Here is a 26,386-nt window from a genome sequence, read left to right on the forward strand (position 1 = left end):
GGGGGTGGATGTCAAGGAGGAGCTCCAAGAGGTGAAGGGCCAGCAGGCCTCGCACTTTGCCTCGGAGGCCTCCAAGATCATCTTCCGTTCCAGAGTCCGCTCCGTGGAGCAGGATGAGACGTGCTCACGTTTCTTCTTCCAAAAGGTACACAGAGAGCGCTCTGTGATCAGCAGCCTGAAGGAAGAAGACGGCTCAGTAAAGTCATCACGGTCCGACATTCTGAGGATCAGCAAATCCTTTTATGCCGGTCTGTATGACGTGAAGCCCACGGACAGCACGGCCTCCCAGTCCTTCCTGTCCTCTATCACGGAGGTCTTAGACCACAGTACGCGGGAGAGCCTAGACAAACCGCTAACTCCTGACGAACTGACTAAGGCCCTCGAGTCCTTCGAGAAGAGTAAAACCCCCGGAAGCGACGGCCTGCCGGCGGAGTTGTATTCGGCTCTGTGGGACTTGATCGGCCCAGACCTGCTAGAAGTGTACGAGAGTATGCTCCTGGCCGGCAGCATGTCAGAATCCATGAGGAAAGGCATCATCACCCTCATCTACAAGCACAAGGGGGAAAGGGAGGAAATTAGAAATTGGCGACCCATTTCACTGTTGAATGTGGACTATAAGATTCTGTCCAAGGTCATCGCCAACCGGGTCAAATCCGCTCTGGAATTGGTGATTCACCCTGACCAGACCTGCTCTGTGCCAGGCAGGAAGATCTCTGACAGCCTGGCGCTGCTCAGGGATACGATTGCCTATGTACAGGACAGGGGTGTGGACACCTGCCTCATCAGCTTGGATCAGGAGAAGGCCTTTGACAGAATATCGCACACCTACATGGGGGATGTGCTCTCCAAAATGGGCTTTGGGGAGGGAATTCGAAATTGGATCCAACTGCTCTACACTAACATCAGTAGCGCAGTCTCAATCAATGGGTGGGAAACAGATAGCTTTCCGATTAAATCTGGAGTCAGGCAGGGCTGTCCTCTCTCGCCTGTCCTTTTCGTGTGCTGCATAGAACCCTTTGCCGAGTCCATCAGGAAGGATCCGGGCATAAGAGGAGTGACGATCCCAGGCAGTGGAGGCACTCAGGTAAAAGCCTCCCTGTACATGGACGACGTCGCCGTCTTCTGCTCGGATCCGCTGTCGGTGCGCAGACTGATGCACGTCTGCGACCAGTTCGAACTGGCCTCGGGAGCCAAGGTAAATCGTGGGAAGAGCGAGGCCATGTTGTTTGGGAACTGGGCTGACCGATCCTTTGTCCCCTTCACTGTCAGGGCTGACGGCCTGAAGGTGCTGGGGATATGGTTCGGAGGGACCGGGGCATGCGTTAGAAACTGGAAGGAGCGAGTGGCTATGGTGAAAAGGAAACTGGGCATGTGGGAGCGACGCTCCCTCTCCATTGCGGGTAAGAACCTGGTCATCAGGTGTGAGGTACTCTCGCTGTTGCTGTACGTGGCGCAGGTCTGGCCCATTCCACACTCCTGCGCGATGGCGATCACTCGAGCCATCTTCCGCTTTATCTGGAGGTCGAAAATGGATCGTGTCTGCAGGGACGCGATGTACAAGCCTCTAGATAAAGGGGGAAAAAACGTGCCCAACATCGCCCTCATACTGATGGCCACCTTTGTGTGCGGCTGCATCAAGCGGTGCGTAGACCCTCAGTACGCAAACACCAAGTGTCACTACGTGCTGAGGTTCTACCTGTCCCCGGTGTTGCGAAGGATGGGTCTGGCCACGCTGCCGCGGAACGCTCCAAGTAGTTGGACCGTGCCGTACCACCTGTCCCTGGTGGAAAAATTTATGCAGAAAAACACCTTTGACCACAAGTCCATCAGGCAGTGGTCAGCACGTAACGTCCTAGAGGCCCTGAGGGATAAGGAGAGGGTGGACCCTGTGGGATGGTTCCCCGAGCAGACTGTCAAAGTCATTTGGCAGAATGCCTCATCGCCAGAACTTTCCAACAAGCACCAAGACGTAGCTTGGCTGGTGGTGAGAAAGGCCCTCCCCGTCAGATCCTTCCTACACGCCAGGAGTCTCACCCCCTCTGCACGATGCCCTCGAGGTGGCTGTGGTGGGGAAGAGACCGTTGTTCACCTCCTTGTGGATTGTGCCTTTGCAAAGAAAGTCTGGAGAGAGATGCAGTGGTTGCTGTCGAGGTTCATCCCGAGCAGTTCTGTGACACAGGACTCTGTGCTCTACGGGCTGTTCCCAGGGACACACACCGAGACAAACATCGACTGCAGCTGGAGGATCATCAACTCGGTGAAAGAGGCGCTTTGGTCTGCCCGAAACTTGTTGGTCTTCCAGCACAAAGAGTTGTCCCCGACCGATTGTTGCGGACTGGCACAATCCAAAGTCCAGGACTACGTGCTGAGGGACGCACTAAAGCTTGGGGCAGCTGCCGCAAAGGCGCAATGGGGAAGGGTCGCTGTCTAAGACCTTTCTACCACAGCGCACCGAGAGACTGGGAACTGTTTAGAGCCCCTCGGGCTGTACAGATCAAAATGAAAGGCTGTAAATGATTGTAATATTGTTTGTACTGATGCACCTGGTGATACATTTTGTAAAAGTTTAACCTGGATTGTACCCTTGTAATGTTGTTTTTGAAATGGTTTTGAATGTGATTGAAGATTTTTTATGAATAAAGTATATTTTTACAATAAAAAAAAAAAAATCTGTTCTTATCAGTTTAATATCTGATACGTCCCTTATCTGGGGACCATATATTAAATTGATTTTTGGAGCAGGGAGATGGAATAGGGGCTTGCTCCGCCCACTCCACGCATCGACCTGGTATTGCAGTATCTCTGGGAATGGTGCACCACCCCTTTCCAGGGGATTTTCAATGCTAAAAATAGATTTCTTACAAACATCTGCTTTCTTTACTTTTCAACATGCACATCTTTCAAAACACAACTTTCTTTCTTTCTCATCGCTTCTCAGCCTTTTGGCTAAGATCAAGTGTAGTGTTGCAGGGGCGACACCATGGTCCTGCCAAGGCAAGGTCGGGATGGAAGGGCGATAACCAATCGCAATCCGAATCCATACCGTGGGTTACCTATCACCGTCCGAGTCACGGTGAACCACAGCGAAGGAGGATCACCTATGGATCGGGGCTTCTTCACCAGGAGGATCCTGTTGAAGGCGTGCGGCTTCCAAGCTACGGAGATCTTCACCCTGCACGACTCCCGCAAAGGCGGTTATTTTGACGTCACGTTCAAGCGGGTGGCAGACTGCGTCCGGCTCCTGAGGGTGTTCGAGGAGAAGAGAGACCTGCCGGAGATGAAGATCCTGACGGCGGAGCCGCACTTCTCTCTGCCGTTGCAACGGGAACGTGAGGTGATGGTGCATGTGTACAACCCCTTCGTCCCTGTCGCCGACGTGGTCACCTTCCTCACCAGGTACTTCGATAAGGTGGGGAGCGGCACCGAGATTCGAGACGACTTGGGGATCTGGACAGGCAAACGCCTGTTTAAGGTCACGCTAAAGACCGACGGTAAGGGAGCAATTTTCCACCCTCCCTCCAGTTTCGCTATCGGGGGAAACCGGGGCTACCTGGTCTACGCTGGGCAACCCAAGCATTGTCGCTCATGCGGCAAGGCTGGTCATGTGGCGGCCAACTGCAGCGCCTCCCTCTGCAAGATCTGCAAACAGGAAGGGCACCAGACAAAAGACTGCAAACAGGCCAAGTGCTGCAACCTGTGTGGCGAGGCAAGTCACCTCTACAGGACCTGCCCCAAACGCTGCCGTACTTACGCACAGGCAGCCAAAGCCGACCAGGGGGAAGCAGAAGAAATGTTCCGTGTCACTCCAACCACCAAGGCCCCCAGGGAGCTCAACGGGACAAAGGAGGACACAGAGAGAGACAAGGTGGAGAAAGAGATTGAGGCAACAGAGAGCCAATCAACAGCACTACCCCCTGAACCTCCCAGTCCTCAGGACAGCGAATCAATGGAGGAGGAGGCAGCAGTGGAAAAGCAGCAGGGGGAGTGGCGGACGGTGAAGAAGAAGAAAAGTAAGAGGGAGCGAAGAAGAAGCAAAGGCGTTTCCCAGAGAAGCGGCAAGAGGCGTCTCCCATCCGACACGGATGACAAGGGCAGCAGCTCTTCGGATGATGAAGTGCCAGAGCGGCACCGACAGAAGAGGCGGCAAAGCTCCAGGGCGTTGGAGGACGAGACACCCGAGCTCCAGAAAATTGGAGACAACAAGGAGACCAGCGCACCCCAACTTTGCCTGCAACCTGAGGAGGCCAGTGCACCACAGCCCCTGGAATCTGGGAGCAGTGAGGCAATCATCATCGCACCCCAGCTCCAGGAAGCCGGGAACAGCAACACCCCAGAGGGGGTGAGTTTTGGAGAAGCTTCTCCAGCAAAGGTCATCTCAAAACCCGCTCTCTACGTGAACCTCCAGATGCCACCGGAGCAGAACACGGCCAAGGAGATCTACCTCAGCCCATCCAAAGTGAAGGAATTTGAGCTCACTACGGGTATGAAGGAGCAGACTAAAGGTCTGGGACTCTCAGAGACAGTGGGTTTGGTAGGAGAATAAATGCTTGAAAATGGGTTTAAAGATTGTATCCATAAATGTGCGTAGCATTAAATCTACTACGCGATGTGTTGCGACCTTGGACTACCTAGCCAAGGTCAAAGCTGACCTGTTGTTTCTGCAGGAGTGTGCGATACCGCACCTCAGCTCCTACAGGCAATGGTCACGATGGTGGTCCCACGGGCCATCGATCTGGTCGGGCGGAAACGACTCTCGTTCCTCCGGCCTGGGTATTCTGCTGCGGGGAGGCAACTTCACCGTCTCCGAGGTCAAGGAGGTGGTGGGCGGGCGACTCCTGGTAGCAGACGTAATGTACAAGAACGCTCCACTCCGGTTAATTAACGTGTATGGCCCGGCACAAGGGGCTGAGCGGCTGGAGGTTTTTCAGCAGCTCCCACTGCTGCTGGCGACCTCCAGGCCGGTCATTCTGGGCGGGGACTTCAACTGCATCATCGATGCGGCTGGACGATCCGGCAGGGCCGGAAGCAGATTGGACGCTACGTCCAGATCCCTGATGGAAACAGTTAAGGATGCCAAGCTGCACGACGTCTTCAGCAACCCTGCAGACGGAGCGCAGCGTAGATACACCTGGTCGCGGCCAGACGGGTCCATTCGTTCCAGGATAGACTTCCTGTTTGTGTCCCGTGCATTCACAGTCAGATCCACCGAGGTCAAGCCGGTGTTCTTCTCTGACCACTGCCTCCTACTGGCGGACTGCCACTTGGAGGAAGACCTGAGGGTGGGCAGGGGGGCATGGAAGCTAAATGTGCAACTGCTGACCCCAGAGAACATTGAGGAGCTCAAGAGGGATTACAAAGGTTGGAGAACCGTGAAACCCCTCTTTGAGTCCCTGACACACTGGTGGGAAGTGATCAAGGGAAGCATCAAGAGGTTTTTCATCCGCAAAGGCACCCAGAAAGCTAGAAAGGAACAGAGGGAAATGTCCCGACTCCAGGAAAAGATGCAGAATCTGCTCCGGCTGCAGTCGATGGGGGTGGATGTCAAGGAGGAGCTCCAAGAGGTGAAGGGCCAGCAAGCCTCGCACTTTGCCTCGGAGGCCTCCAAGATCATCTTCCGTTCCAGAGTCCGCTCCGTGGAGCAGGATGAGACGTGCTCACGTTTCTTCTTCCAAAAGGTACACAGAGAGCGCTCTGTGATCAGCAGCCTGAAGGAAGAAGACGGCTCAGTAAAGTCATCACGGTCCGACATTCTGAGGATCAGCAAATCCTTTTATGCCGGTCTGTATGACGTGAAGCCCACGGACAGCACGGCCTCCCAGTCCTTCCTGTCCTCTATCACGGAGGTCTTAGACCACAGTACGCGGGAGAGCCTAGACAAACCGCTAACTCCTGACGAACTGACTAAGGCCCTCGAGTCCTTCGAGAAGAGTAAAACCCCCGGAAGCGACGGCCTGCCGGCGGAGTTGTATTCGGCTCTGTGGGACTTGATCGGCCCAGACCTGCTAGAAGTGTACGAGAGTATGCTCCTGGCCGGCAGCATGTCAGAATCCATGAGGAAAGGCATCATCACCCTCATCTACAAGCACAAGGGGGAAAGGGAGGAAATTAGAAATTGGCGACCCATTTCACTGTTGAATGTGGACTATAAGATTCTGTCCAAGGTCATCGCCAACCGGGTCAAATCCGCTCTGGAATTGGTGATTCACCCTGACCAGACCTGCTCTGTGCCAGGCAGGAAGATCTCTGACAGCCTGGCGCTGCTCAGGGATACGATTGCCTATGTACAGGACAGGGGTGTGGATACCTGCCTCATCAGCTTGGATCAGGAGAAGGCCTTTGACAGAATATCGCACACCTACATGGGGGATGTGCTCTCCAAAATGGGCTTTGGGGAGGGAATTCGAAATTGGATCCAACTGCTCTACACTAACATCAGTAGCGCAGTCTCAATCAATGGGTGGGAAACAGATAGCTTTCCGATCAAATCTGGAGTCAGGCAGGGCTGTCCTCTCTCGCCTGTCCTTTTCGTGTGCTGCATAGAACCCTTTGCCGAGTCCATCAGGAAGGATCCGGGCATAAGAGGAGTGACGATCCCAGGCAGTGGAGGCACTCAGGTAAAAGCCTCCCTGTACATGGACGACGTCGCCGTCTTCTGCTCGGATCCGCTGTCGGTGCGCAGACTGATGCACGTCTGCGACCAGTTCGAACTGGCCTCGGGAGCCAAGGTAAATCGTGGGAAGAGCGAGGCCATGTTGTTTGGGAACTGGGCTGACCGATCCTTTGTCCCCTTCACTGTCAGGGCTGACGGCCTGAAGGTGCTGGGGATATGGTTCGGAGGGACCGGGGCATGCGTTAGAAACTGGAAGGAGCGAGTGGCTATGGTGAAAAGGAAACTGGGCATGTGGGAGCGACGCTCCCTCTCCATTGCGGGTAAGAACCTGGTCATCAGGTGTGAGGTACTCTCGCTGTTGCTGTACGTGGCGCAGGTCTGGCCCATTCCACACTCCTGCGCGACGGCGATCACTCGAGCCATCTTCCGCTTTATCTGGAGGTCGTAAATGGATCGTGTCTGCAGGGACGCGATGTACAAGCCTCTAGATAAAGGGGGAAAAAACGTGCCCAACATCGCCCTCATACTGATGGCCACCTTTGTGTGTGGCTGCATCAAGCGGTGCGTAGACCCTCAGTACGCAAACACCAAGTGTCACTACGTGCTGAGGTTCTACCTGTCCCCGGTGTTGCGAAGGATGGGTCTGGCCACGCTGCCGCGGAACGCTCCAAGTAGTTGGACCGTGCCGTACCACCTGTCCCTGGTGGAAAAATTTATGCAGAAAAACACCTTTGACCACAAGTCCATCAGGCAGTGGTCAGCACGTAACGTCCTAGAGGCCCTGAGGGAAAAGGAGAGGGTGGACCCTGTGGGATGGTTCCCCGAGCAGACTGTCAAAGTCATTTGGCAGAATGCCTCATCGCCAGAACTTTCCAACAAGCACCAAGACGTAGCTTGGCTGGTGGTGAGAAAGGCCCTCCCCGTCAGATCCTTCCTACACGCCAGGAGTCTCACCCCCTCTGCACGTTGCCCTCGAGGTGGCTGTGGTGGGGAAGAGACCGTTGTTCACCTCCTTGTGGATTGTGCCTTTGCAAAGAAAGTCTGGAGAGAGATGCAGTGGTTGCTGTCGAGGTTCATCCCGAGCAGTTCTGTGACACAGGACTCTGTGCTCTACGGGCTGTTCCCAGGGACACACACCGAGACAAACATCGACTGCAGCTGGAGGATCATCAACTCGGTGAAAGAGGCGCTTTGGTCTGCCCGAAACTTGTTGGTCTTCCAGCACAAAGAGTTGTCCCCGACCGATTGTTGCGGACTGGCACAATCCAAAGTCCAGGACTACGTGCTGAGGGACGCACTAAAGCTTGGGGCAGCTGCCGCAAAGGCGCAATGGGGAAGGGTCGCTGTCTAAGACCGTTCTACCACAGCGCACCGAGAGACTGGGAACTGTTTAGAGCCCCTCGGGCTGTACAGATCAAAATGAAAGGCTGTAAATGATTGTAATATTGTTTGTACTGATGCACCTGGTGATACATTTTGTAAAAGTTTAACCTGGATTGTACCCTTGTAATGTTGTTTTTGAAATGGTTTGGAATGTGATTGAAGATATTTTATGAATAAAGTATATTTTTACAAAAAAAAAAAAAAAAAATCTGTTCTTATCAGTTTAATATCTGATACATCCCTTATCTGGGGACCATATATTAAATTGATTTTTGGAGCAGGGAGATGGAATAGGGGCTTGCTCCGTCCACTCCACGCATCGACCCGGTATTGCAGTATCTCTGGGAATGGTGCACCACCCCTTTCCAGGGGATTTTCAATGCTAAAAATAGTTTTCTTACAAACATCTGCTTTCTTTACTTTTCAACATGCACATCTTTCAAAACACAACTTTCTTTCTTTCTCATCGCTTCTCGGCCTTTTGGCTAACATCAAGTGTTGCAGGGGCGACACCATGGTCCTGCCATGGCAAGGTCGGGATGGAAGGGCGATAACCAATCGCAATCCAAATCCATACCGTGGGTTACCTATCACCGTCCGAGTCACGGTGAACCACAGCGAAGGAGGATCGCCTATGGATCGGGGCTTCTTCACCAGGAGGATCCTGTTGAAGGCGTGCGGCTTCCAAGCTACGGAGATCTTCACCCTGCACGACTCCCGCAAAGGCGGTTATTTTGACGTCACGTTCAAGCGGGTGGCAGACTGCGTCCGGCTCCTGAGGGTGTTCGAGGAGAAGAGAGACCTGCCGGAGATGAAGATCCTGACGGCGGAGCCGCACTTCTCTCTGCCGTTGCAACGGGAACGTGAGGTGATGGTGCACGTGTACAACCCCTTCGTCCCTGTCGCCGACGTGGTCACCTTCCTCACCAGGTACTTCGATAAGGTGGGGAGCGGCACCGAGATTCGAGACGACTTGGGGATCTGGACAGGCAAACGCCTGTTTAAGGTCACGCTAAAGACCGATGGTAAGGGAGCCATTTTCCACCCTCCCTCCAGTTTCGCCATCGGGGGAAACCGGGGCTACCTGGTCTACGCTGGGCAACCCAAGCATTGTCGCTCATGCGGCAAGGCTGGTCATGTGGCGGCCAAGTGCAGCGCCTCCCTCTGCAAGATCTGCAAACAGGAAGGGCACCAGACAAAAAACTGCAAACAGGCCAAGTGCTGCAACCTGTGTGGCGAGGCAAGTCACCTCTACAGGACCTGCCCCAAACGCTGCCGTACTTACGCACAGGCAGCCAAAGCCGACCAGGGGGAAGCAGAAGAAATGTTCCGTGTCACTCCAACCACCAAGGCCCCCAGGGAGCTCAACGGGACAAAGGAGGACACAGAGAGAGACAAGGTGGAGAAAGAGATTGAGGCAACAGAGAGCCAATCAACAGCACTACCCCCTGAACCTCCCAGTCCTCAGGACAGCGAATCAATGGAGGAGGAGGCAGCAGTGGAAAAGCAGCAGGGGGAGTGGCGGACGGTGAAGAACAAGAAAAGTAAGAGGGAGCGAAGAAGAAGCAAAGGCGTTTCCCAGAGAAGCGGCAAGAGGCGTCTCCCATCCGACACGGATGACAAGGGCAGCAGCTCTTCGGATGATGAAGTGCCAGGGCGGCACCGACAGAAGAGGCGGCAAAGCTCCAGGGCGTTGGAGGACGAGACACCCGAGCTCCAGGAAATTGGAGACAACAATGAGACCAGCGCACCCCAACTTTGCCTGCAACCTGAGGAGGCCAGTGCACCACAGCCCCTGGAATCTGGGAGCAGTGAGGCAATCATCGCACCCCAGCTCCAGGAAGCCGGGAACAGCAACACCCCAGAGGGGGTGAGTTTTGGAGAAGCTTCTCCAGCAAAGGTCATCTCAAAACCCGCTCTCTACGTGAACCTCCAGATGCCACCGGAGCAGAACACGGCCAAGGAGATCTACCTCAGCCCATCCAAAGTGAAGGAATTTGAGCTCACTACGGGGATGAAGGAGCAGACTAAAGGTCTGGGACTCTCAGAGACAGTGGGTTTGGTAGGAGAATAAATGCTTTAAAATGGGTTTAAAGATTGTATCCATAAATGTGCGTAGCATTAAATCTACTACGCGATGTGTTGCGACCTTGGACTACCTAGCCAAGGTCAAAGCTGACCTGTTGTTTCTGCAGGAGTGTGCGATACCGCACCTCAGCTCCTACAGGCAATGGTCACGATGGTGGTCCCAAGGGCCATCGATCTGGTCGGGCGGAAACGACTCTCGTTCCTCCGGCCTGGGTATTCTGCTGCGGGGAGGCAACTTCACCGTCTCCGAGGTTATGGAGGTGGTGGGCGGGCGCCTCCTCGTAGCAGACGTAATGTACAAGAACGCTCCACTCCGGTTAATTAACGTGTATGGCCCGGCACAAGGGGCTGAGCGGCTGGAGGTTTTTCAGCAGCTCCCACTGCTGCTGGCGACCTCCAGGCCGGTCATTCTGGGCGGGGACTTCAACTGCATCATCGATGCGGCTGTACGATCCGGCAGGGCCGGAAGCAGATTGGACGCTACGTCCAGATCCCTGATGGAAACAGTTAAGGATGCCAAGCTGCACGACGTCTTCAGCAACCCTGCAGACGGAGCGCAGCGTAGATACACCTGTTCGCGGCCAGACGGGTCCATTCGTTCCAGGATAGACTTCCTGTTTGTGTCCCGTGCATTCACAGTCAGATCCACCGAGGTCAAGCCGGTGTTCTTCTCTGACCACTGCCTCCTACTGGCGGACTGCCACTTGGAGGAAGACCTGAGGGTGGGCAGGGGGGCATGGAAGCTAAATGTGCAACTGCTGACCCCAGAGAACATTGAGGAGCTCAAGAGGGATTACAAAGGTTGGAGAACCGTGAAACCCCTCTTTGAGTCCCTGACACACTGGTGGGAAGTGATCAAGGGAAGCATCAAGAGGTTCTTCATCCTCAAAGGCACCCAGAAAGCTAGAAAGGAACAGAGGGAAATGTCCCGACTCCAGAAAAAGATGCAGAATCTGCTCCGGCTGCAGTCGATGGGGGTCGATGTCAAGGAGGAGCTCCAAGAGGTGAAGGGCCAGCAAGCCTCGCACTTTGCCTCGGAGGCCTCCAAGATCATCTTCCGTTCCAGGGTCCGCTCCGTGGAGCAGGATGAGACGTGCTCACGTTTCTTCTTCCAAAAGGTACACAGAGAGCGCTCTGTGATCAGCAGCCTGAAGGAAGAAGACGGCTCAGTAAAGTCATCACGGTCCGACATTCTGAGGATCAGCAAATCCTTTTATGCCGGACTGTATGACGTGAAGCCCACGGACAGCACGGCCTCCCAGTCCTTCCTGTCCTCTATCACGGAGGTCTTAGACCACAGTACGCGGGAGAGCCTAGACAAACCGCTAACTCCTGACGAACTGACTAAGGCCCTCGAGTCCTTCGAGAAGAGTAAAACCCCCGGAAGCGACGGCCTGCCGGCGGAGTTGTATTCGGCTCTGTGGGACTTGATCGGCCCAGACCTGCTAGAAGTGTACGAGAGTATGCTCCTGGCCGGCAGCATGTCAGAATCCATGAGGAAAGGCATCATCACCCTCATCTACAAGCACAAGGGGGAAAGGGAGGAAATTAGAAATTGGCGACCCATTTCACTGTTGAATGTGGACTATAAGATTCTGTCCAAGGTCATCGCCAACCGGGTCAAATCCGCTCTGGAATTGGTGATTCACCCTGACCAGACCTGCTCTGTGCCAGGCAGGAAGATCTCTGACAGCCTGGCGCTGCTCAGGGATACGATTGCCTATGTACAGGACAGGGGTGTGGATACCTGCCTCATCAGCTTGGATCAGGAGAAGGCCTTTGACAGAATATCGCACACCTACATGGGGGATGTGCTCTCCAAAATGGGCTTTGGGGAGGGAATTCGAAATTGGATCCAACTGCTCTACACTAACATCAGTAGCGCAGTCTCAATCAATGGGTGGGAAACAGATAGCTTTCCGATTAAATCTGGAGTCAGGCAGGGCTGTCCTCTCTCGCCTGTCCTTTTCGTGTGCTGCATAGAACCCTTTGCCGAGTCCATCAGGAAGGATCCGGGCATAAGAGGAGTGACGATCCCAGGCAGTGGAGGCACTCAGGTAAAAGCCTCCCTGTACATGGACGACGTCGCCGTCTTCTGCTCGGATCCGCTGTCGGTGCGCATACTGATGCACGTCTGCGACCAGTTCGAACTGGCCTCGGGAGCCAAGGTAAATCGTGGGAAGAGCGAGGCCATGTTGTTTGGGAACTGGGCTGACCGATCCTTTGTCCCCTTCACTGTCAGGGCTGACGGCCTGAAGGTGCTGGGGATATGGTTCGGAGGGACCGGGGCATGCGTTAGAAACTGGAAGGAGCGAGTGGCTATGGTGAAAAGGAAACTGGGCATGTGGGAGCGACGCTCCCTCTCCATTGCGGGTAAGAACCTGGTCATCAGGTGTGAGGTACTCTCGCTGTTGCTGTACGTGGCGCAGGTCTGGCCCATTCCACACTCCTGCGCGATGGCGATCACTCGAGCCATCTTCCGCTTTATCTGGAGGTCGAAAATGGATCGTGTCTGCAGGGACGCGATGTACAAGCCTCTAGATAAAGGGGGAAAAAACGTGCCCAACATCGCCCTCATACTGATGGCCACCTTTGTGTGTGGCTGCATCAAGCGGTGCGTAGACCCTCAGTACGCAAACACCAAGTGTCACTACGTGCTGAGGTTCTACCTGTCCCCGGTGTTGCGAAGGATGGGTCTGGCCACGCTGCCGCGGAACGCTCCAAGTAGTTGGACCGTGCCGTACCACCTGTCCCTGGTGGAAAAATTTATGCAGAAAAACACCTTTGACCACAAGTCCATCAGGCAGTGGTCAGCACGTAACGTCCTAGAGGCCCTGAGGGAAAAGGAGAGGGTGGACCCTGTGGGATGGTTCCCCGAGCAGACTGTCAAAGTCATTTGGCAGAATGCCTCATCGCCAGAACTTTCCAACAAGCACCAAGACGTAGCTTGGCTGGTGGTGAGAAAGGCCCTCCCCGTCAGATCCTTCCTACACGCCAGGAGTCTCACCCCCTCTGCACGTTGCCCTCGAGGTGGCTGTGGTGGGGAAGAGACCGTTGTTCACCTCCTTGTGGATTGTGCCTTTGCAAAGAAAGTCTGGAGAGAGATGCAGTGGTTGCTGTCGAGGTTCATCCCGAGCAGTTCTGTGACACAGGACTCTGTGCTCTACGGGCTGTTCCCAGGGACACACACCGAGACAAACATCGACTGCAGCTGGAGGATCATCAACTCGGTGAAAGAGGCGCTTTGGTCTGCCCGAAACTTGTTGGTCTTCCAGCACAAAGAGTTGTCCCCGACCGATTGTTGCGGACTGGCACAATCCAAAGTCCAGGACTACGTGCTGAGGGACGCACTAAAGCTTGGGGCAGCTGCCGCAAAGGCGCAATGGGGAAGGGTCGCTGTCTAAGACCTTTCTACCACAGCGCACCGAGAGACTGGGAACTGTTTAGAGCCCCTCGGGCTGTACAGATCAAAATGAAAGGCTGTAAATGATTGTAATATTGTTTGTACTGATGCACCTGGTGATACATTTTGTAAAAGTTTAACCTGGATTGTACCCTTGTAATGTTGTTTTTGAAATGGCTTTGAATGTGATTGAAGATTTTTTATGAATAAAGTATATTTTTACAAAAAAAAAAAAAAATCTGTTCTTATCAGTTTAATATCTGATACGTCCCTTATCTGGGGACCATATATTAAATTGATTTTTGGAGCAGGGAGATGGAATAGGGGCTTGCTCCGTCCACTCCACGCATCGACCTGGTATTGCAGTATCTCTGGGAATGGTGCACCACCCCTTTCCAGGGGATTTTCAATGCTAAAAATAGTTTTCTTACAAACATCTGCTTTCTTTACTTTTCAACATGCACATCTTTCAAAACACAACTTTCTTTCTTTCTCATCGCTTCTCGGCCTTTTGGCTAACATCAAGTGTTGCAGGGGCGACACCATGGTCCTGCCAAGGCAAGGTCGGGATGGAAGGGCGATAACCAATCGCAATCCAAATCTATACCGTGGGTTACCTATCACCGTCCGAGTCACGGTGAACCACAGCGAAGGAGGATCCCCTATGGATCGGGGCTTCTTCACCAGGAGGATCCTGTTGAAGGCGTGCGGCTTCCAAGCTACGGAGATCTTCACCCTGCACGACTCCCGCAAAGGTGGTTATTTCGACGTGACGTTCAAGCAAGTGGCAGACTGCGTCCGGCTCCTGAGGGTGTTCGAGGAGAAGAGAGACCTGCCGGAGATGAAGATCCTGACGGCGGAGCCGCACTTCTCTCTGCCGTTGCAACGGGAACGTGAGGTGATGGTGCATGTGTACAACCCCTTCGTCCCTGTCGCCGACGTGGTCACCTTCCTCACCAGGTACTTCGATAAGGTGGGGAGCGGCACCGAGATTCGAGACGACTTGGGGATCTGGACAGGCAAACGCCTGTTTAAGGTCACGCTAAAGACCGATGGTAAGGGAGCCATTTTCCACCCTCCTTCCAGTTTCGCAATCGGGGGAAACCGGGGCTACCTGGTCTACGCTGGGCAACCCAAGCATTGTCGCTCATGCGGCAAGGCTGGCCATGTGGCGGCCAACTGCAGCGCCTCCCTCTGCAAGATCTGCAAACAGGAAGGGCACCAGACAAAAGACTGCAAACAGGCCAAGTGCTGCAACCTGTGTGGCGAGGCAAGTCACCTCTACAGGACCTGCCCCAAACGCTGCCGTACTTACGCACAGGCAGCCAAAGCCGACCAGGGGGAAGCAGAAGAAAGGTTCCGTGTCACTCCAACCACCAGGGCCCCCAGGGAGCTCAACGGGACAAAGGAGGACACAGAGAGAGACAAGGTGGAGAAAGAGATTGAGGCAACAGAGAGCCAATCAACAGCACTACCCCCTGAACCTTCCAGCCCTCAGGACAGCGAATCAATGGAGGAGGAGGCAGCAGTGGAAAAGCAGCAGGGGGAGTGGCGGACGGTGAAGAACAAGAAAAGTAAGAGGGAGCGAAGAAGAAGCAAAGGCGTTTCCCAGAGAAGCGGCAAGAGGCGTCTCCCATCCGACACGGATGACAAGGGCAGCAGCTCTTCGGATGATGAAGTGCCAGAGCGGCACCGACAGAAGAGGCGGCAAAGCTCCAGGGCGTTGGAGGACGAGACACCCGAGCTCCAGAATATTGGAGACAACAAGGAGCCCAGCGCACCCCAACTTAGCCTGCAACCTGAGGAGGCCAGTGCACCACAGCCCCTGGAATCTGGGAGCAGTGAGGCAATCATCGCACCCCAGCTCCAGGAAGCCGGGAACAGCAACCCCCCAGAGGGGGTGAGTTTTGGAGAAGCTTCTCCAGCAAAGGTCATCTCAAAACCCGCTCACCACGTGAACCTCCAGATGCCACTGGAGCAGAACACGGCCAAGGAGATCTACCTCAGCCCATCCAAAGTGAAGGAATTTGAGCTCACTACGGGTATGAAGGAGCAGACTAAAGGTCTGGGACTCTCAGAGACAGTGGGTTTGGTAGGAGAATAAATGCTTTAATATGGGTTAAAAGATTGTATCCATAAATGTGCGTAGCATTAAATCTACTACGCGATGTGTTGCGACCTTGGACTACCTAGCCAAGGTCAAAGCTGACCTGTTGTTTCTGCAGGAGTGTGCGATACCGCACCTCAGCTCCTACAGGCAATGGTCACGATGGTGGTCCCACGGGCCATCGATCTGGTCGGGCGGAAACGACTCTCGTTCCTCCGGCCTGGGTATTCTGCTGCGGGGAGGCAACTTCACCGTCTCCGAGGTCAAGGAGGTGGTGGGCGGGCGACTCCTGGTAGCAGACGTAATGTACAAGAACGCTCCACTCCGGTTAATTAACGTGTACGGCCCGGCACAAGGGGCTGAGCGGCTGGAGGTTTTTCAGCAGCTCCCACTGCTGCTGGCGACCTCCAGGCCGGTCATTCTGGGCGGGGACTTCAACTGCATCATCGATGCGGCTGGACGATCCGGCAGGGCCGGAAGCAGATTGGACGCTACGTCCAGATCCCTGATGGAAACAGTTAAGGATGCCAAGCTGCACGACGTCTTCAGCAACCCTGCAGACGGAGCGCAGCGTAGATACACCTGGTCGCGGCCAGACGGGTCCATTCGTTCCAGGATAGACTTCCTGTTTGTGTCCCGTGCATTCACAGTCAGATCCACCGAGGTCAAGCCGGTGTTCTTCTCTGACCACTGCCTCCTACTGGCGGACTGCCACTTGGAGGAAGACCTGAGGGTGGGCAGGGGGGCATGGAAGCTAAATGTGCAACTGCTGACCCCAGAGAACATTGAGGAGCTCAAGAGGGATTACAAAGGTTGGAGAACCGTGAAACCCCTCTTTGAGTCCCTGACACACTGGTGGGAAGTGATCAAGGGAAGCATCAAGAAGTTTTTCATCCGCAAAGGCACCCAGAAAGCTAGAAAGGAACAGAGGGAAATGTCCCGACTCCAGGAAAAGATGCAGAATCTGCTCCGGCTGCAGTCGATGGGGGTCGATGTCAAGGAGGAGCTCCAAGAGGTGAAGGGCCAGCAAGCCTCGCACTTTGCCTCGGAGGCCTCCAAGATCATCTTCCGTTCCAGGGTCCGCTCCGTGGAGCAGGATGAGACGTGCTCACGTTTCTTCTTCCAAAAGGTACACAGAGAGCGCTCTGTGATCAGCAGCCTGAAGGAAGAAGACGGCTCAGTAAAGTCATCACGGTCCGACATTCTGAGGATCAGCAAATCCTTTTATGCCGGTCTGTATGACGTGAAGCCCACGGACAGCACGGCCTCCCAGTCCTTCCTGTCCTCTATCACGGAGGTCTTAGACCACAGTACGCGGGAGAGCCTAGACAAACCGCTAACTCCTGACGAACTGACTAAGGCCCTCGAGTCCTTCGAGAAGAGTAAAACCCCCGGAAGCGACGGCCTGCCGGCGGAGTTGTATTCGGCTCTGTGGGACTTGATCGGCCCAGACCTGCTAGAAGTGTACGAGAGTATGCTCCTGGCCGGCAGCATGTCAGAATCCATGAGGAAAGGCATCATCACCCTCATCTACAAGCACAAGGGGGAAAGGGAGGAAATTAGAAATTGGCGACCCATTTCACTGTTGAATGTGGACTATAAGATTCTGTCCAAGGTCATCGCCAACCGGGTCAAATCCGCTCTGGAATTGGTGATTCACCCTGACCAGACCTGCTCTGTGCCAGGCAGGAAGATCTCTGACAGCCTGGCGCTGCTCAGGGATACGATTGCCTATGTACAGGACAGGGGTGTGGATACCTGCCTCATCAGCTTGGATCAGGAGAAGGCCTTTGACAGAATATCGCACACCTACATGGGGGATGTGCTCTCCAAAATGGGCTTTGGGGAGGGAATTCGAAATTGGATCCAACTGCTCTACACTAACATCAGTAGCGCAGTCTCAATCAATGGGTGGGAAACAGATAGCTTTCCGATTAAATCTGGAGTCAGGCAGGGCTGTCCTCTCTCGCCTGTCCTTTTCGTGTGCTGCATAGAACCCTTTGCCGAGTCCATCAGGAAGGATCCGGGCATAAGAGGAGTGACGATCCCAGGCAGTGGAGGCACTCAGGTAAAAGCCTCCCTGTACATGGACGACGTCGCCGTCTTCTGCTCGGATCCGCTGTCGGTGCGCAGACTGATGCACGTCTGCGACCAGTTCGAACTGGCCTCGGGAGCCAAGGTAAATCGTGGGAAGAGCGAGGCCATGTTGTTTGGGAACTGGGCTGACCGATCCTTTGTCCCCTTCACTGTCAGCGCTGACGGCCTGAAGGTGCTGGGGATATGGTTCGGAGGGACCGGGGCATGCGTTAGAAACTGGAAGGAGCGAGTGGCTATGGTGAAAAGGAAACTGGGCATGTGGGAGCGACGCTCCCTCTCCATTGCGGGTAAGAACCTGGTCATCAGGTGTGAGGTACTCTCGCTGTTGCTGTACGTGGCGCAGGTCTGGCCCATTCCACACTCCTGCGCGATGGCGATCACTCGAGCCATCTTCCGCTTTATCTGGAGGTCGAAAATGGATCGTGTCCGCAGGGACGCGATGTACAAGCCTCTAGATAAAGGGGGAAAAAACGTGCCCAACATCGCCCTCATACTGATGGCCACCTTTGTGTGTGGCTGCATCAAGCGGTGCGTAGACCCTCAGTACGCAAACACCAAGTGTCACTACGTGCTGAGGTTCTACCTGTCCCCGGTGTTGCGAAGGATGGGTTTGGCCACGCTGCCGCGGAACGCTCCAAGTAGTTGGACCGTGCCGTACCACCTGTCCCTGGTGGAAAAATTTATGCAGAAAAACACCTTTGACCACAAGTCCATCAGGCAGTGGTCAGCACGTAACGTCCTAGAGGCCCTGAGGGATAAGGAGAGGGTGGACCCTGTGGGATGGTTCCCCGAGCAGACTGTCAAAGTCATTTGGCAGAATGCCTCATCGCCAGAACTTTCCAACAAGCACCAAGACGTAGCTTGGCTGGTGGTGAGAAAGGCCCTCCCCGTCAGATCCTTCCTACACGCCAGGAGTCTCACCCCCTCTGCACGATGCCCTCGAGGTGGCTGTGGTGGGGAAGAGACCGTTGTTCACCTCCTTGTGGATTGTGCCTTTGCAAAGAAAGTCTGGAGAGAGATGCAGTGGTTGCTGTCGAGGTTCATCCCGAGCAGTTCTGTGACACAGGACTCTGTGCTCTACGGGCTGTTCCCAGGGACACACACCGAGACAAACATCGACTGCAGCTGGAGGATCATCAACTCGGTGAAAGAGGCGCTTTGGTCTGCCCGAAACTTGTTGGTCTTCCAGCACAAAGAGTTGTCCCCGACCGATTGTTGCGGACTGGCACAATCCAAAGTCCAGGACTACGTGCTGAGGGACGCACTAAAGCTTGGGGCAGCTGCCGCAAAGGCGCAATGGGGAAGGGTCGCTGTCTAAGACCTTTCTACCACAGCGCACCGAGAGACTGGGAACTGTTTAGAGCCCCTCGGGCTGTACAGATCAAAATGAAAGGCTGTAAATGATTGTAATATTGTTTGTACTGATGCACCTGCTGATACATTTTGTAAAAGTTTAACCTGGATTGTACCCTTGTAATGTTGTTTTTGAAATGGTTTTGAATGTGATTGAAGATTTTTATGAATAAAGTATATTTTTACAATAAAAAAAAATCTGTTCTTATCAGTTTAATATCTGATACGTCCCTTATCTGGGGACCATATATTAAATTGATTTTTGGAGCAGGGAGATGGAATAGGGACTTGCTCCGCCCACTCCACGCATCGACCTGGTATTGCAGTATCTCTGGGAATGGTGCACCACCCCTTTCCAGGGGATTTTCAATGCTAAAAATAGATTTCTTACAAACATCTGCTTTCTTTACTTTTCAACATGCACATCTTTCAAAACACAACTTTCTTTCTTTCTCATCGCTTCTCGGCCTTTTGGCTAACATCAAGTGTAGTGTTGCAGGGGCGACACCATGGTCCTGCCAAGGCAAGGTCGGGATGGAAGGGCGATAACCAATCGCAATCCGAATCCATACCGTGGGCTACCTATCACCGTCCGAGTCACGGTGAACCACAGCGAAGGAGGATCACCTATCTGGAGGTGTCAGCTGTGGCTCAGTTCATAGCACCCTCGCCTTTGAATCAGAGGGTTGTGGGTTCATGTCCTGCTCCCGGAAACCAAGAACTGTGATTGTACTCGAAAGAGTTGCAATCTGTGACTGTTGATAACTCAAAAGAGTTTCCTCACCTGACCTTCTGGCTCAGGCTTGGCTGGGAAAGTGCAGTCCAGTGAATTCCTAGGCCTTCAATTGATTGCAGCAGAGTCAGATGAAAGGAAGCCACACCCCCTTTTAAGCACCAAGACGTAGCTTGGCTGGTGGTGAGAAAGGCCCTCCCCGTCAGATCCTTCCTACACGCCAGGAGTCTCACCCCCTCTGCACGATGCCCTCGAGGTGGCTGTGGTGGGGAAGAGACCGTTGTTCACCTCCTTGTGGATTGTGCCTTTGCAAAGAAAGTCTGGAGAGAGATGCAGTGTTTGCTGTCGAGGTTCATCCCGAGCAGTTCTGTGACACAGGACTCTGTGCTCTACGGCCTGTTCCCAGGGACACACACCGAGACAAACATCGACTGCAGCTGGAGGATCATCAACTCGGTGAAAGACGCGCTTTGGTCTGCCCGAAACTTGTTGGTCTTCCAGCACAAAGAGTTGTCCCCGACCGATTGTTGCGGACTGGCACAATCCAAAGTCCAGGACTACGTGCTGAGGGACGCACTAAAGCTTGGGGCAGCTGCCGCAAAGGCGCAATGGGGAAGGGTCGCTGTCTGGGACCTTTCTGCCGCAGCGCACCGAGAGACTGGGAGCTGTTTAGAGCCCCTCGGGCTGTACGGATCAAAATGAAAGGCTGTAAATGATTGTAATATTGTTTGTACTGATGCACCTGGTGATACATTTTGTAAAGGTTTAACCTGGATTGTACCCTTGTAATGTTGTTTTTGAAATGGTTTTGAATGTGATTGAAGATTTTTTATGAATAAAGTATATTTTTACAAAAAAAAAAAATCTGTTCTTATCAGTTTAATATCTGATACGTCCCTTATCTGGGGACCATATATTAAATTGATTTTTGGAGCAGGGAGATGGAATAGGGGCTTGCTCCGCCCACTCCACGCATCGACCCGGTATTGCAGTATCTCTGGGAATGGTGCACCACCCCTTTCCAGGGGATTTTCAATGCTAAAAATAGATTTCTTACAAACATCTGCTTTCTTTACTTTTCAACATGCACATCTTTCAAAACACAACTTTCTTTCTTTCTCATCGCTTCTCGGCCTTTTGGCTAAGATCAAGTGTAGTGTTGCAGGGGCGACACCATGGTCCTGCCAAGGCAAGGTCGGGATGGAAGGGCGATAACCAATCGCAATCCGAATCCATACCGTGGGCTACCTATCACCGTCCGAGTCACGGTGAACCACAGCGACGAAGGAGGATCACCTATGGATCGGGGCTTCTTCACCAGGAGGATCCTGTTGAAGGCGTGCGGCTTCCATGCTACGGAGATCTTCACCCTGCACGACTCCCGCAAAGGTGGTTATTTTGACGTGACGTTCAAGCGAGTGGCAGACTGCGTCCGGCTCCTGAGGGTGTTCGAGGAGAAGAGAGACCTGCCGGAGATGAAGATCCTGACGGCGGAGCCGCACTTTTCTCTGCCGTTGCAACGGGAACGTGAGGTGATGGTGCATGTGTACAACCCCTTCGTCCCTGTCGCCGACGTGGTCACCTTCCTCACCAGGTACTTCGATAAGGTGGGGAGCGGCACCGAGATTCGAGACGACTTGGGGATCTGGACAGGCAAACGCCTGTTTAAGGTCACGCTAAAGACCGATGGTAAGGGAGCCATTTTCCACCCTCCTTCCAGTTTCGCAATCGGGGGAAACCGTGGCTACCTGGTCTACGCTGGGCAACCCAAGCATTGTCGCTCATGCGGCAAGGCTGGCCATGTGGCGGCCAACTGCAGCGCCTCCCTCTGCAAGATCTGCAAACAGGAAGGGCACCAGACAAAAGACTGCAAACAGGCCAAGTGCTGCAACCTGTGTGGCGAGGCAAGTCACCTCTACAGGACCTGCCCCAAACGCTGCCGTACTTACGCACAGGCAGCCAAAGCCGACCAGGGGGAAGCAGAAGAAAGGTTCCGTGTCACTCCAACCACCAAGGCCCCCAGGGAGCTCAACGGGACAAAGGAGGACACAGAGAGAGACAAGGTGGAGAAAGAGATTGAGGCAACAGAGAGCCAATCAACAGCACTACCCCCTGAACCTTCCAGCCCTCAGGACAGCGAATCAATGGAGGAGGAGGCAGCAGTGGAAAAGCAGCAGGGGGAGTGGCGGACGGTGAAGAACAAGAAAAGTAAGAGGGAGCGAAGAAGAAGCAAAGGCGTTTCCCAGAGAAGCGGCAAGAGGCGTCTCCCATCCGACACGGATGACAAGGGCAGCAGCTCTTCGGATGATGAAGTGCCAGAGCGGCACCGACAGAAGAGGCGGCAAAGCTCCAGGGCGTTGGAGGACGAGACACCCGAGCTCCAGAAAATTGGAGACAACAAGGAGACCAGCGCACCCCAACTTTGCCTGCAACCTGAGGAGGCCAGTGCACCACAGCCCCTGGAATCTGGGAGCAGTGAGGCAATCATCGCACCCCAGCTCCAGGAAGCCGGGAACAGCAACCCCCCAGAGGGGGTGAGTTTTGGAGAAGCTTCTCCAGCAAAGGTCATCTCAAAACCCGCTCACCACGTGAACCTCCAGATGCCACTGGAGCAGAACACGGCCAAGGAGATCTACCTCAGCCCATCCAAAGTGAAGGAATTTGAGCTCACTACGGGTATGAAGGAGCAGACTAAAGGTCTGGGACTCTCAGAGACAGTGGGTTTGGTAGGAGAATAAATGCTTTAATATGGGTTTAAAGATTGTATCCATAAATGTGCGTAGCATTAAATCTACTACGCGATGTGTTGCGACCTTGGACTACCTAGCCAAGGTCAAAGCTGACCTGTTGTTTCTGCAGGAGTGTGCGATACCGCACCTCAGCTCCTACAGGCAATGGTCACGATGGTGGTCCCACGGGCCATCGATCTGGTCGGGCGGAAACGACTCTCGTTCCTCCGGCCTGGGTATTCTGCTGCGGGGAGGCAACTTCACCGTCTCCGAGGTCAAGGAGGTGGTGGGCGGGCGACTCCTGGTAGCAGACGTAATGTACAAGAACGCTCCACTCCGGTTAATTAACGTGTACGGCCCGGCACAAGGGGCTGAGCGGCTGGAGGTTTTTCAGCAGCTCCCACTGCTGCTGGCGACCTCCAGGCCGGTCATTCTGGGCGGGGACTTCAACTGCATCATCGATGCGGCTGGACGATCCGGCAGGGCCGGAAGCAGATTGGACGCTACGTCCAGATCCCTGATGGAAACAGTTAAGGATGCCAAGCTGCACGACGTCTTCAGCAACCCTGCAGACGGAGCGCAGCGTAGATACACCTGGTCGCGGCCAGACGGGTCCATTCGTTCCAGGATAGACTTCCTGTTTGTGTCCCGTGCATTCACAGTCAGATCCACCGAGGTCAAGCCGGTGTTCTTCTCTGACCACTGCCTCCTACTGGCGGACTGCCACTTGGAGGAAGACCTGAGGGTGGGCAGGGGGGCATGGAAGCTAAATGTGCAACTGCTGACCCCAGAGAACATTGAGGAGCTCAAGAGGGATTACAAAGGTTGGAGAACCGTGAAACCCCTCTTTGAGTCCCTGACACACTGGTGGGAAGTGATCAAGGGAAGCATCAAGAGGTTTTTCATCCGCAAAGGCACCCAGAAAGCTAGAAAGGAACAGAGGGAAATGTCCCGACTCCAGGAAAAGATGCAGAATCTGCTCCGGCTGCGGTCGATGGGGGTCGATGTCAAGGAGGAGCTCCAAGAGGTGAAGGGCCAGCAAGCCTCGCACTTTGCCTCGGAGGCCTCCAAGATCATCTTCCGTTCCAGAGTCCGCTCCGTGGAGCAGGATGAGACGTGCTCACGTTTCTTCTTCCAAAAGGTACACAGAGAGCGCTCTGTGATCAGCAGCCTGAAGGAAGAAGACGGCTCAGTAAAGTCATCACGGTCCGACATTCTGAGGATCAGCAAATCCTTTTATGCCGGTCTGTATGACGTGAAGCCCACGGACAGCACGGCCTCCCAGTCCTTCCTGTCCTCTATCACGGAGGTCTTAGACCACAGTACGCGGGAGAGCCTAGACAAACCGCTAACTCCTGACGAACTGACTAAGGCCCTCGAGTCCTTCGAGAAGAGTAAAACCCCCGGAAGCGACGGCCTGCCGGCGGAGTTGTATTCGGCTCTGTGGGACTTGATCGGCCCAGACCTGCTAGAAGTGTACGAGAGTATGCTCCTGGCCGGCAGCATGTCAGAATCCATGAGGAAAGGCATCATCACCCTCATCTACAAGCACAAGGGGGAAAGGGAGGAAATTAGAAATTGGCGACCCATTTCACTGTTGAATGTGGACTATAAGATTCTGTCCAAGGTCATCGTCAACCGGGTCAAATCCGCTCTGGAATTGGTGATTCACCCTGACCAGACCTGCTCTGTGCCAGGCAGGAAGATCTCTGACAGCCTGGCGCTGCTCAGGGATACGATTGCCTATGTACAGGACAGGGGTGTGGATACCTGCCTCATCAGCTTGGATCAGGAGAAGGCCTTTGACAGAATATCGCACACCTACATGGGGGATGTGCTCTCCAAAATGGGCTTTGGGGAGGGAATTCGAAATTGGATCCAACTGCTCTACACTAACATCAGTAGCGCAGTCTCAATCAATGGGTGGGAAACAGATAGCTTTCCGATTAAATCTGGAGTCAGGCAGGGCTGTCCTCTCTCGCCTGTCCTTTTCGTGTGCTGCATAGAACCCTTTGCCGAGTCCATCAGGAAGGATCCGGGCATAAGAGGAGTGACGATCCCAGGCAGTGGAGGCACACAGGTAAAAGCCTCCCTGTACATGGACGACGTCGCCGTCTTCTGCTCGGATCCGCTGTCGGTGCGCAGACTGATGCACGTCTGCGACCAGTTCGAACTGGCCTCGGGAGCCAAGGTAAATCGTGGGAAGAGCGAGGCCATGTTCTTTGGGAACTGGGCTGACCGATCCTTTGTCCCCTTCACTGTCAGGGCTGACGGCCTGAAGGTGCTGGGGATATGGTTCGGAGGGACCGGGGCATGCGTTAGAAACTGGAAGGAGCGAGTGGCTATGGTGAAAAGGAAACTGGGCATGTGGGAGCGACGCTCCCTCTCCATTGCGGGTAAGAACCTGGTCATCAGGTGTGAGGTACTCTCGCTGTTGCTGTACGTGGCGCAGGTCTGGCCCATTCCACACTCCTGCGCGATGGCGATCACTCGAGCCATCTTCCGCTTTATCTGGAGGTCGAAAATGGATCGTGTCCGCAGGGACGCGATGTACAAGCCTCTAGATAAAGGGGGAAAAAACGTGCCCAACATCGCCCTCATACTGATGGCCACCTTTGTGTGTGGCTGCATCAAGCGGTGCGTAGACCCTCAGTACGCAAACACCAAGTGTCACTACGTGCTGAGGTTCTACCTGTCCCCGGTGTTGCAAAGGATGGGTCTGGCCACGCTGCCGCGGAACGCTCCAAGTAGTTGGACCGTGCCGTACCACCTGTCCCTGGTGGAAAAATTTATGCAGAAAAACACCTTTGACCACAAGTCCATCAGGCAGTGGTCAGCACGTAACGTCCTAGAGGCCCTGAGGGATAAGGAGAGGGTGGACCCTGTGGGATGGTTCCCCGAGCAGACTGTCAAAGTCATTTGGCAGAATGCCTCATCGCCAGAACTTTCCAACAAGCACCAAGACGTAGCTTGGCTGGTGGTGAGAAAGGCCCTCCCCGTCAGATCCTTCCTACACGCCAGGAGTCTCACCCCCTCTGCACGATGCCCTCGAGGTGGCTGTGGTGGGGAAGAGACCGTTGTTCACCTCCTTGTGGATTGTGCCTTTGCAAAGAAAGTCTGGAGAGAGATGCAGTGGTTGCTGTCGAGGTTCATCCCGAGCAGTTCTGTGACACAGGACTCTGTGCTCTACGGGCTGTTCCCAGGGACACACACCGAGACAAACATCGACTGCAGCTGGAGGATCATCAACTCGGTGAAAGAGGCGCTTTGGTCTGCCCGAAACTTGTTGGTCTTCCAGCACAAAGAGTTGTCCCCGACCGATTGTTGCGGACTGGCACAATCCAAAGTCCAGGACTACGTGCTGAGGGACGCACTAAAGCTTGGGGCAGCTGCCGCAAAGGCGCAATGGGGAAGGGTCGCTGTCTGGGACCTTTCTGCCGCAGCGCACCGAGAGACTGGGAGCTGTTTAGAGCCCCTCGGGCTGTACGGATCAAAATGAAAGGCTGTAAATGATTGTAATATTGTTTGTACTGATGCACCTGGTGATACATTTTGTAAAGGTTTAACCTGGATTGTACCCTTGTAATGTTGTTTTTGAAATGGTTTTGAATGTGATTGAAGATTTTTTATGAATAAAGTATATTTTTACAAAAAAAAAAAAAAATCTGTTCTTATCAGTTTAATATCTGATACGTCCCTTATCTGGGGACCATATATTAAATTGATTTTTGGAGCAGGGAGATGGAATAGGGGCTTGCTCCGCCCACTCCACGCATCGACCCGGTATTGCAGTATCTCTGGGAATGGTGCACCACCCCTTTCCAGGGGATTTTCAATGCTAAAAATAGATTTCTTACAAACATCTGCTTTCTTTACTTTTCAA

The 26,386-nt window shown here is 53.9% G+C and overlaps 1 protein-coding gene and 6 pseudogenes across 1 annotated transcript in view; all 7 read left to right on the forward strand.

Moving 5' to 3' along the window:
- LOC144669595 (uncharacterized) overlaps positions 1-13,707 on the forward strand; it is a 57,140-nt gene extending 43,433 nt beyond the window's left edge. Inside the window, exon 2 of the mRNA XM_078532117.1 lies at positions 12,511-13,707. Coding sequence (XP_078388243.1) covers positions 12,511-13,485 — 975 coding nt within the window. The 3' untranslated portion in view covers positions 13,486-13,707. The remainder of the gene's footprint in view (positions 1-12,510) is intronic.
- LOC144669751 (U2 spliceosomal RNA) lies at positions 2,644-2,822 on the forward strand (annotated as a pseudogene).
- On the forward strand, positions 8,174-8,354 carry LOC144669804 (U2 spliceosomal RNA; annotated as a pseudogene).
- LOC144669776 (U2 spliceosomal RNA) lies at positions 13,698-13,875 on the forward strand (annotated as a pseudogene).
- Positions 13,876-19,217: 5,342 nt separating this feature from the next.
- Positions 19,218-19,392, forward strand: LOC144669841 (U2 spliceosomal RNA; annotated as a pseudogene).
- A 1,224-nt stretch (positions 19,393-20,616) lies between these two features.
- On the forward strand, positions 20,617-20,791 carry LOC144669657 (U2 spliceosomal RNA; annotated as a pseudogene).
- A 5,351-nt stretch (positions 20,792-26,142) lies between these two features.
- LOC144669648 (U2 spliceosomal RNA) lies at positions 26,143-26,320 on the forward strand (annotated as a pseudogene).
- Positions 26,321-26,386: the final 66 nt, after the last annotated feature.

This window comes from Cetorhinus maximus, chromosome 29, assembly GCF_964194155.1.
Source record: "Cetorhinus maximus chromosome 29, sCetMax3.hap1.1, whole genome shotgun sequence".
Classification (NCBI taxonomy): Eukaryota; Metazoa; Chordata; class Chondrichthyes; order Lamniformes; family Cetorhinidae; genus Cetorhinus; species Cetorhinus maximus.